Genomic DNA, 12,324 nt, shown 5'->3' on the forward strand with positions numbered 1-12,324 from the left:
TTTTCACGTAAGGGAGCTGTACTTTCAATTCAGGGGTCCTTGATAGAACACCTGCTGAGTCATTTGATTACTAATTAGATGGAAAATATTTCTATATAGAGATTTATAAAAGTTGTAGGGGTTGGGTTATGCCTAAAAATTGAAAGATGCAAACAAAATTTTTGATTCTTAAATTGAGATAGGTACGTGGATTCTTTCATAATTGGAATATTATTTACTTTATTTTTGCAGTTAACATGAAAATTTGCCATATACTTGGTTAATTTCTTACAAACAACTACGGTGAATGCAAAGGCAACCCTTTATGCACTTGGTATTAGTTGAGAGTAGCAGTTGAATCTAATTGAGTTTTGCATACAGATGGAGTTGAAGAGGGAGGACAATCCTGTAAATGTATTGGAGGTTTCCTACTGTCTAGGTTATCTTGTATATATGCATCTTCAAATTGTTGACATTGAAGCCAAGTTAGGTGGTGAATATCAAATGCCTGTTCTGAACCCAAACATGTAGCGAATAGCTTCATTATTCTTAGAGAAAGGACAAATACAGTCTTGTTCTCATAGCGAATTAGCCACTCATGCTGTGATAGATTTCTGTAGAACTTCCAAGGAGATTTGTTTCCCCTTTAAATAGTATATCAAGGAATTTTGAAAGTATAACTGAAAATCAACAGAACATTAGTTTTCAGGATTAGCATATTTGGCCTCAATGAAAGCACTTGTCTTTAGAACGCAATCATTTTCCACTCATATGTAATTCCATTTATTCTAGTTTAAATCTTGGAATTCCAATTATATTTGTTATATGCTTGGATAAATGCATCAGAAGAATATTTTAGGGATGACATATATATGCACTGGGGCCTGAATACCATCCAAAAGAGAAGTTTTAGCTCTTTAAGTTCGAATTACATACATGTTTATAACCTAAAACAGGAGTTGAACATAGGTGAGAGTCTTGCACAAGAATTTGCACGTTGGGGTGTGCTTTTAAGGAGAGAGAAATCAAACTAAATCTTTTAGTTTTCAAGTTCTAGTGCATTTTTTAAAGGTGGTTAGTATGACTGAAATGATGAACATTGAGAACCTTGGCTTAGGTATAGGTATTTGTATTACCATCATGTTTTTTTAGTTTATATTAGAATATATTCACACTAGGTATTGAACTGATATGAGAAAATTATCATATCCGTCATTTTTGATCATGTGCATTGGATATGTAGGGGCACTTGAGAAAAGAGGAGTTGGAGCTCTTGAGCTTGTTGCAATGGATATGAAGGCTAGGTAAGAAATGTTAACAGATTTACAGTTCTGACTTCCATGATCAAATGTAACATTGGTACTCTTATAGGGGCATGTATGTTTGTCGGACATTAAGCTTTCGAGGGGCAGAGTTTGAGGTGGTGGAAATACCTTTGAATGCTAGCATGATGGTAAGTCACAATTGACACAATTACATGATGTTGGCTTTGAAAAAATGTTGTGTGAAATTTTAGTGCTATAAGTAGGATTTTGAAATCATTGATTTTCTAGATATTGGAATGTAATGCTTGTGCATTTAAGAATTGTTTTGAGATTTTTTTTGTATATTATTTTATTAGTAATGTCTGGACAATAACTAATAGACTGACCGAGTGTATAGTTGTGAACACATTTTGCTTAACACATTGCCTTGCACGAGTAGCATTTGTGTCAAAGTATGTGCCTTCTTACATTTTTCTTGGTATGTATGCCATTCCTATAAAACTTCAAAGTATGCCTATTTACCAAATGACATAATTGAAAAAAGTATTATGTACCAATCATTTTCTGATATTTGTACGTGCTGGCACATCAAGCATACCTAAATAATCATTATGCCAAGAGGTGTAATCTACTGCCATAACTAAGTGAGGAAGTAATGGAGTGTATTCTTTATGATTTTAGGTCCTAAAATGTAGGTAAAGGCAATGCCCCTGTTTTAGACTTTTTGAAATTCCCAAGGATCTCCAACACTCTTGCAGGGTGACATATTAACTCCCAAGGAACTCCAATGATTTTGCAGAATGACATATTAAATTTCTAGATATTGGAATGTTATGCTTGTGCATTTAAGAATTTTTTTTTGTATATTAACTTAATAGTAAGAATATGTGGACAATAACTATTAGACTGACAGAGTGTATGGTTGTGAGTAAAATTCGCTTAACACATTGCCTTACATGAGTAGTATTTGTGTCAAAGTGTGTTGCTTCTTATCTTTGGTTGGTACATATGCCATTTGCAAAACTTCAAAGCATGCCTATATACCAAATGATATAATTGAAAAAAGGATTATGTACCAATCAACGTGTGGTATTTGTATGTGTTGGTACATCAAACATACCTAAATAATCATTATGTGAAGAGGTGTAATCTACTGCCATAACTAAGTGAGGAAGTAATGGATTGTATTTTTTATGATGTTAGGTCCTAAAATGTGGGCAAATGTAATGTCCCTCTTTTGGCCTTTTTGAAATTCCCAAGGAACTCCAATGCTCTTGTATAGTGATATCCTTGTTGGTTTGGAGTTTTGACTATGGCATTGTATTCATGGGTTTGTTGTTGCCTTCCAAGAGTAGTTTTTGCTTGTTGAGTGTTTTCCCATAACTGGAAGTAATTAAGATATTAAATAATTAATAGTTTAATTCTCAAAAAGTGAAACTAGGACAAGTTGTATTAGTTATTTATAAAAGTGATATTTAAAGTGGACTATAAAGTTCAACAGGTAATATTACACTAATTGGTAAAATATTAGTTATATTAACAAATGACCGAAGAGATCATTATAAAGAATTTTACGAATGTACAAAATAAAGAAGTTTCGAATAAGAAACTAAAGAAGATCGTAGAAATGATCTTATCTATCTAAATTATGTTATATACAAAAGATGACCGTTTAAGTAATGAAATAATAATATTCTAATACCCTCCCTCAGTGGTTAATCTGTGGACGAGACCAAGCCACCCCCAAAATTGAAAAAGTTATCTGGACCAAGAGGCTTGGTGAGAACGTTTGCAATCTTATCTACTATTGGAACATATTGTAAGTGGATTGTCCCGTCTTTAAACAATAGCCAAATGTAATGACAATGAAAGTCCACTTGTTTGGTTCTTTCATGGAAGACTGTGTTGGCATAATAGATGTTGTGATGATTGGTGATGTTAGTAGTGTCATGGTACAAATTTGATTGCATGATGATCAGTTATTGTGTTGTCATTGATGTCAACTATTGACCTAGTGTTCCTAGTATGTTTCTTAGCATAAGCATGATGAGCAAAGTGTTGCAATGAGTTTTAGTGGTTGTGATTATTAAGAGAGCATTGGGAATGTCTATGAATGTCCATGTTATGACCACTACTATTGAAGTGAAGAAAAGGATGGCCGAGTGAATTGACAATGCAACTGCTAGAACAATTAGTGACATAGAGGTGGGTGATTTGATTTGTTTGTTAAATCTATAAGAAGTGAAGTAGAGCGATCTCAAGGCGATAATACAGTTACGACCACAACTCGTTAGTATGATCGGTGAAGCTGTGACATAATGGAAAGGTGATCGGTAAAGCAATTACATGGTTGGCGAACAAGTTAAAGAGAAATGAGTTCTTGAGTAATAGTCAGTAAATTGATGATTAGTGACCAGTATTAAGGTTGCGATGAATCTAGACAAGTCAGTCACAATTGGGTGATGTGGATGCAAAATTGGAGGTGATGATCTGGCATCACATTGTTCGATGACAAGGTATGGAGAAGATTCTAGAGGAAACAAGTGTTGGTGCGATCATGCAATTGTGGTTTGTGGTTTAAGATTTGTCTTATGATGGTTAGATTTGAGTGGGATATTTGAAATACGCATTGATTTCAGATTCTAGGGCTTGAATAAGGTGGTGGACTTGAAAGTCCAATATATGGTGGTAAAAGTTGAACAATCTGCCGTTGTTGTTGATCATGGTCGAGCAAGTGCGGTGAAGAAGTGCAAGTGCGATCCAGCCAGGAAGAAGTTAATTGTGTTGTGCAGTGTGTTTGAGCTTTAGTGGATTTGATCAAGCAAAGAAAGCGCTATTACAAAGATCAGGAAATGCTGTTACAAAGATCATTCTTTCCAGTTGTTCCCTAATAGTTACAACAGTGAAAATCCCTTAACTAGGTGGATCCTAACATGTCCTTTGTTGTAAATACTTTAAAAGGGTGGCAGTTTAATTAGTGTTTAAACTTAAAGTCCTTTAACTAGGCTACTCCTAACAAGGCTGGGGTAAAGCTCGTAATAGGGCTATAGGTAAATACCCTAACAGGGTGGCACCTAACAGTGTCTTTGTAACTCCTATTAGGGTTAAGCTCCTCATATGATGTACTTCAGAAGAGTTCAAAATTTGTGGGTACTAATCCCCACCACTTTTTTTACCCAAGTTGAGGTTTCGCGATATCAAAATCTTAGTATCAATCTTGTGGATGGCTTCATGTGTTGAATGCTTTTATGTGATGTTATTAAGTTGCTCTTGAGATTTTCACTGTTCTTGGCAAGTTTGAGAATTCCTTGATTACCAAAGAGCAAGGGAATTGGGCTTACAAGAGATAAATGCATATTCACAAGCATCCAACGAGGTTAAAACTGCCTTACAAGATGCCCTAACAACTCCTCGATACTCTGCATCTGTAGAGGAGAGTGAAATTGCATGCGACTTCTTACTCATCCAAGTGATTGCCCAATTTGAATTTGTGAACCGACTTAGTTTGGAATCATGACTCCTAGTGTAAAGAAATTCATAATCAAAGGTACCCTTTACATAACGTAGCACAGGCTACACTGCTACTCAATGATCAACCTTGGGGGCTATCATGAAGTGTGAAATGTAGCTCACCACAAAACTGAGATTAGGTCTAGTGGCAGTGAGATAGATGAGACTGCTAATATGAGAAGAAGCAGGTTTGTTTGACAACTTCAGTCCTTTCTCCATAGGTGTGGAAGTAGGCTTATAATCTTGCATATGAGACCTATCAAGCAAGTTCTTGGCATACCTAGATTGAGAAATAAAGATGCTATCATCAGTTTGCTAAACCTGAACACCTAAACAAGAATGGAGAAGCCCTAAATTTGTCATACCAAAATCGTTGCACAGGTTCTTTTTGATTTTTGCAATCGAATGTGTTGAACTGCCAATAATGATCAAGTCATCCACATAGACAACAAGAAAGAGAATATCATCACCAGACCTTTTGCTATACAAATTATTGTCAGAAGGGCAACACTGGAAACCATGAGCAATTGAGTACTATCAGTCTTTTTGTACCACATTCGAGGGGCTTGTATGAGTCCATAAAGTGCTTTCTTGAGTTGACATACTTGGTGATCATAAAGTGCTCTCTTGAGTTGACATACTTGGTGATCTTTGCCACTAACCTGGAAACCAAGAGTTTGCATCATGTAGACTTCTTCGTGCAACTCACCATTGAGGAAGACATTCTTAACATCCATCTGATCTAAACTGAGGTGCAATGGCGAGAACAATACAGATTATACTCATCTTGGTAGTAGGAGAAAAGTCTCCTCATAATCAAAACCCTCCTACTCTGTGAACCCTCAAGCAACTAATTTAGCCCTGTATTTATCTAAGACACCATTTGCATGATACTTGACCTGGTACACCCATTCGCAGCGAACAAACTTCTTCCTTGGAGGAAGATCAAAGAGAACCTAGGTGCTATTCTTCATGAGACTTTGGTGTTTTGCATCCTTAGTCTATTGCCACTTTAGAATCCCTTTCGCCTCTTTGGATGTTTGAGGCTCATAAGCACAATGAAGGTTTGTCATGAGAGAAAAGTTAACTATATTTGGTTGCTTGCCCTTATTTCTAGAAGATCTACCCTCAATGAGGTTATTAGGACAAAGATCACTGATGGTCTTAATGCCACCATTTATGCCGGTGTAGATGTGCCAATATTAGATGGAGTAATAAATGAAGTTGGAGGAGGAAGAGGATTAGGAACAAGTGAAAGATTAACATCATCAAATTGAGATTCTGCATCATCCCTCCCATTTGGTGGCCCTAGCAAAAGATGGACACCCAAGTCAGAGCCCTTGAAAGGTTGATCCTTAAAATTCTGCTCAAAAGAGGAAGGCTGAAATGGTTCTCGTTCTTCATCAAAGACAACATTGTGACTAATGACAAGAGGATCAATGTCTACATCAATCAGCTGGTAGGCTTTATGGTTGTAACTATATCCTGTAAACAAGAGCTTTTGACTCATGGAATCCAACTTGGAGTGCTGAGCATCTAGAATTGATAGATAGGATAAAGAGCTAAAAATTTCAACTGGTTGATTCTAGGTTTGCAATCAATCCAAGCTTCCGGAGGAGTCTTCTCCTTAACTGCATTTGTGGTTTCAACACTCTACAATACCATTTTGTTGAGGGTTGTATGGTGTGGCTAATTAACATTATATGCCATGTGTACCATAGAAAGTGGAGAAAGTAGTAGAACATAACTACCCCCCATTACTAGAGCTAAAAGATAAAATAGAACAACTTGACTCTTTCTACCAAGGCCTTAAATTTCTGAAATATAGTAAACACATTTGCTTTCTTTCTATGAAACTTCAGAGATTGTTCTAGTGAAATCATCAAGAAAAGGTATGAAATACCTACACCCAGTAACAATGAGTTTTCATTGGATCACATACATCAACATGGACCAATTGTAGTACCTACCTTAGAGGCTCGCCATGAGTCACCATCTTTGAATGGCATCTTGTGCTACTCTCCAACTTGACAAGCTCCACAAACTTGCTGATTCTAAGTTTGATTTTCAGGTAGGCCAAGTACTAAATCATCCTGAACAAGTTGAGCAAGACAATGAATGTTCAGGTGACCATATTATTGATACTAGAGACTATTGATAGAGGATGATTTCTTTGTAAAGGCATGCTCCACAAGTTTGTATAGACCATGATCCTCAATGCTAACATCTTTAGTAGTGTGTGTTTCAGAATCAACAATTGAGCACTTATGTGTACTGGATATCACATCAAGTTTAGGAGGATTCCACATGATCTGACTTACTGAGAGTAGGTTTACTTCCTTGCCAGGAACATCGTATACATTGAGGATAATAGGATTCCTTCTACCAGATTGTATCTAAACATTGCCCTTGTTGACAATAGTATACTTTTCACCTCCAAATATAATTGAATCAATAAAGGAAGAAAAATTTGTAAACCTATCATGTTTGTGAGTGAAATGTCGAGAAGCACCAAATTTATATACCAGGCAGAAGATTTTACATGGTTTACAACTCTTTTAGCTATGAGGGCGTAAAAGGTAGACTCTTTTTGCTCTATGTGCTCAGCAATATAGGCTTTAGGCTAAGACCCTCCTTGCTTTTGCTATTTAGAAGCCAACCTATTGCAGCAATCCTTGTGTAACTGGCCATATATGTGACAATACTTACACTTCACCTTCTTCTTTCAACCATCCTATGATTGATTAAAGCCCTTATGTTAAGATGATTGAGATTGCTAAGATTTGCCTTTATCCTTGTGAAAGTATGTGGCCAAAACAACTTTCTTTGAGGAGGTTGCAGTGGTAATAAATTGTTGTTTCGAGTGATCTTGTTGCAGATGTTTCGTGAGAAACTTTGAAAATTTCAGATCAATATTAGTGGAATTAATGTTGAGTCGCTTTTAAGTGTTCATAAGATTTAGGTTGACTCTTTAAGGTGATTGTTGGGTGGATATTTTGTCACCAACAGTTCATGCAAATTCAGTCGCAAAATAGGTAGACTAGCCACAACATGTAAGACAGAGTCTCTCCTACCTTTAAGGGAAGACTCCCCCTTCTCATCGTCCCTTGGATTAACTTAAGGTAAGCAAGAAGTAAAGAGATGCGTTATATGGTGTTACTAATATTCTTTCCTCCTTTAAGGAAAAAATCCACTTACTCGTGGAGCAAGTAATGGGCAAGTTGGATCTCTTATACTACACTTCTATCTAAAAGTGGAAATAGTGGTACCGATATCAAACACCAATTCATAGGTTGATTGAGAGTGTACCGGCTTAGATCTACATCTAGTTTTATCTATTCTATATGAAAAATCTCTACCATTGAGGCACACAAACTTCTAGAAGTAGAGAATTTCTATAACTATCTTTGTGAATTTGAGACACTAATATAAGCTACAGTCACAAGTTCTAGTCTATATATTACCACAATTGCTCCTAGTCACAACTTCGGCTCCAATTGTTTCTTATATTCACTATGCTATATTTAAACATACAATAATAACACGAATGAAAACAATAGAGACAAATCACAGTCATAGCTTAGAATCCAAATGCTTCTTTCTATTCACTTTTCTTTCAAATTTGTACTACACAATCACAGCTGTCCTTGCTCAAGTTTCGCAGAGCTCTCTTGCATATAATAAAAGATGATTTTTACAATGAGGGTGGTGGGGGGTGCACTCATTTGTATAGGAAAAATGTGTGAAATAAAGAAGGAGAAAAAGTTGGGAGAAACTAAACCACCTTGACTCAGTCAAACTAGGAAAGAAGATTTATTTGATTACATGCGTTGAAGGTTTGTGTAATTGGATTACATTCAGTTGGATTATACGTAATATATCTTTTGCAACTACAAAATTGAAAATGCTTTTGAAGAAAAAGTTGAAACTGCTGAATCAATCTTGTAGATTATCAGCAAAGGCTTTGTACTTGATGATGCAATCGTGGATGGTAGCCAAATCGAGAGTTCCTGTATTACACATCATTGCATTCTCTTTGATGAATTACCTGTTGTCATTTGAAAACTTGATGTAATCAAGCTTTTCCCCATTTTACATTTGTGAATTCTTGTTTCTTAGATTCACACTTTCTGGAGTTTCTGACACTTGAAAATCTTCTTAATGATGTCCCGATGTAAACTCGGAACAACATTCTCATCAACATCTTCAATTGATTTCTCTCTCTCTACTTTTTTAAAAAGTGCTTTGGCACATTTCCACAAGAACTCAAATTTTATGGCCGCCATTGGGAAAGTGGAGACCAAATGAATTATTGCTTTCTGTTGATTCGAAGCATATCTTCTTGACGGAATGTCTGTGTTCTTTGAAGAAATTCTGGCATATCTTGACTTGAAGAGTTCACCGCAACATGCGAATTCCAAAGAGGGAAAACATATTCAGTGAGATTGGATCCATGAAAGCTTTAGGGTTCAAGTCTGAATCACGGATCTATGAAGGATAGGCATTCGAAGTATGGATTAGATACTTATTGAATACTTTTGAAATCTGGAAATGAATGGGACAACTTGTATTTTGGGCAAAAATGACCAAAATCGGGTTTAGGATGATGGATTACATGTAGGTAAACTGAGGCCTTTATTTTGGATGGCCAAGAATGCAAGTTGGAAAGCATATGAATGCATGTAAAATGAGAATTTTGGTATTTAAAAATGTGAGTTTTTACCAAAATCGGGTTTATGAGATGCAATTACATGTGGTATAAATTCATCACTTTTACTTGAAGTAAATATGTAATCAGGTTTGTAGAATGCGATCGCATATATAGGAATATGGAGTTTGGATTTATTTGGAAATGGATTGAACAAGGAAGATGAAAGCATGGAAATGCACTTGCATTCTTGGGGGAAAATTGTACTCCCAAAACAAACCAAAAAAAGCAACAAAATATATACAAAAACTAAAAAAAAAAAAAAAAAAAACCTCTTGCTTTGACTCAAACTTTGACAAACTTCAAAGCTTCACTTTGCATGCAATTTCGTACTTTGCATGCAATTTCATTTTTGAAGTGGAAGAGCTTTTGCATTTGCAACAAAACGAAGGTTTCAAACTTATTTAATAACTTGATGCAACAAATTAGGGCTGCTTTTGAACAAATGGATAATAAAGAGCCAAAGAATGGAACAAATTAGAAAAACAAGCAAGAAATGCAAGCAAAGTCGAATCCTCACACTTGGAGAGCAATGAGGAAAATTTGGAAGAAGAAGTTTGAAAGAACTTGTTCTCTCCAAAATTGGGTTCTCCAAGTGTGATTGCATGCAATGACAAAGAGCCTTTGAAAGATTGTACCCTTAGCTTCAAATCAGGCTTAGAAGATGTAAATGCATATGCAAGCTCTTGCAAATGTAGTTGCAAATGCAATCCTAAGCGTAGATTGCACTTCTTGGAAGGATTTCAATGTTTGAAAAAGTCTCCCTTTGGCAAATCGTGGTGTCTAGCTTGCATTGCATATAAATGTATTTGATGCAAATGTTTTAAGAATAGCTTTCCTTCCAACGTTTTATGCAAAATTGGGTTTAGAATGTGTAATGTCCCTTTTCCCTTCGTATTTAATAAGATAGATTTTGTGTACAAAATCATATAATCTTTCCATTTTATTTTCCATATTATGATCCCCTTACCAAAATTTGCATTCAATATATATATATATATATATATTAATTCTAAGAGTCACACCTTTTCACAATATAATAATTATATTATATTAATAATAATATAATTATATTAATAAGCTTAGTTTATACTAATATAAAATATATTATATTAATATTTACATTATACATATATTAATTTAATAATATATCAATTATATTATTAGATTATAATACTTTATTAATAAAGCATGCTGCTACATTAAAATATATCTTAATCATAATTATATTAGACTATTATTATTATAATATGATATATATGATATTATTATATGATTATATTATAATATTACTTTATAAAATATTATTATTTTAATATCATTATTAATATTACTTTGTATATAATATTCATTTATTATGTGCTAAAATGGGGATATCACAGTCCTCCCCCCTCGAATTTGCTTGTCCTCAAGCAATTGATTTGATCCTTATTAATTCATTGTCTGGATTCATTCTCTTTCCTGCATATGTGTTAGGCACTTGCAAAGTAGACATGTTAGTATATAACAACATGTACAAGAACATATGAATGAAGACACAAAGTAGACACATTAATGCATGAAGACGCGATGCAAACACAAGGTAGACACGAATGCATGAAGACACGAAGAAGACATGAAGCAAACACATTGATGCATGGAGACACAATGTAGACACATAGTATACATGTTAGAATCTAGCTTACAAATTGAAATAAGGAAAAGGGTAAGGAAATGTTTCACCACTTTAATCGTGAATGCCGTGCTCCTTTCCCCTGTCTTGAAATAAAAGTTAGATTGAAAATGCATATTTTCTATAGCTAGTACTACAATAGGGTGTATAATTCCATAGTGGATGGTAGATTTACTGCGGCTTTGAGTTTGGACACACTCAGCTTGGGGCTCCCTCAAACCTTAGTCCATATTGGGATTCATTTTGCCCCAACGCGATTGATTTACTCCTCCCCCTGTGCACACTCCCTACCCACTAGGGACATGTTTAGTTTAATTATGGATGGAAGGTTTACTGCTGCTCGAGTCTGGACACGCTCAACTTGGGACTCCCTCGGATCTTAAAATCCATATTGGGATTCTTTTGCCCCAAAGTGACCGATTTACTCCTCCCCCTGTGCACACTCCCTATCCAGTTGACCAATAGCATCATCCTTAAATTTACAAAATAACTTTAAATGTGCTACCAAATAGTATTATATACTCGTATATATAAGATTCAAATATCTTATTTAGATCGTTGGAAATCATATTCATCTCATTATTAGACTATGATTTTACTCTTTATTCTGTACATTCATACATTACAATTTACAAGACCTTACCTTATTATAAATATGAAACTTAGTAATGAGTAAGAAAAACATTCCTTCTTTCGTAATGCTATAATCAATATGGAATCTATTTTAATTATTAACTAATAATATGACTTTCATTCTAAATATTTAAATAATAAATCATACCTCATATAAATCATACCATCTTTATGCGTGGTTTTGCTAGACATTATCTTCTCTACTTTTACATTTGCATCCAGGCACCCTAGTTTATGACTCCGAGCTTTGCTGATATCTTGTGAGCAACTGCTAACCTTTCGTATGCCAATGATCATGCAAATATTGTTCCTTCCCTTTAAAAACCGCTACAAATTTATTCTCCATCTCCATCAATTATTAGCCCATACATCACCCATATGAGATTAGAAGAAGTGTCAAGTATTTACTCCTTTTCTCTGGTTAGAAACCTAAGGGCGAACAGGCGGTAAACTTCTCATGTTACTAATCAGACACGAGTAAAGGGGCGAGGAAATAATTGGAACATTGAGACCTCGTAAGGCCATGAGTGACCAAGGATTCTCTTCTTCCACATAAA

General features: G+C 35.1%; 1 protein-coding gene across 7 annotated transcripts in view; it reads left to right on the forward strand.

Moving 5' to 3' along the window:
* EMB1135 (RING/FYVE/PHD zinc finger superfamily protein) overlaps positions 1-12,324 on the forward strand; it is a 286,460-nt gene that overhangs the window by 31,962 nt on the left and 242,174 nt on the right. For all 7 annotated transcript variants that reach the window (XM_089811317.1, XM_089811315.1, XM_089811319.1 and 4 more), the window contains exons 9-10: positions 1,223-1,283; positions 1,351-1,432. In XM_089811317.1, coding sequence (XP_089667443.1) covers positions 1,223-1,283; positions 1,351-1,432 — 143 coding nt within the window. The remainder of the gene's footprint in view (positions 1-1,222; positions 1,284-1,350; positions 1,433-12,324) is intronic.

Source organism: Cupressus sempervirens, chromosome 11 (assembly GCF_028749045.1).
Source record: "Cupressus sempervirens isolate cs-2001-9-10 chromosome 11, ASM2874904v1, whole genome shotgun sequence".
NCBI classification, from domain to species: domain Eukaryota; kingdom Viridiplantae; phylum Streptophyta; class Pinopsida; order Cupressales; family Cupressaceae; genus Cupressus; species Cupressus sempervirens.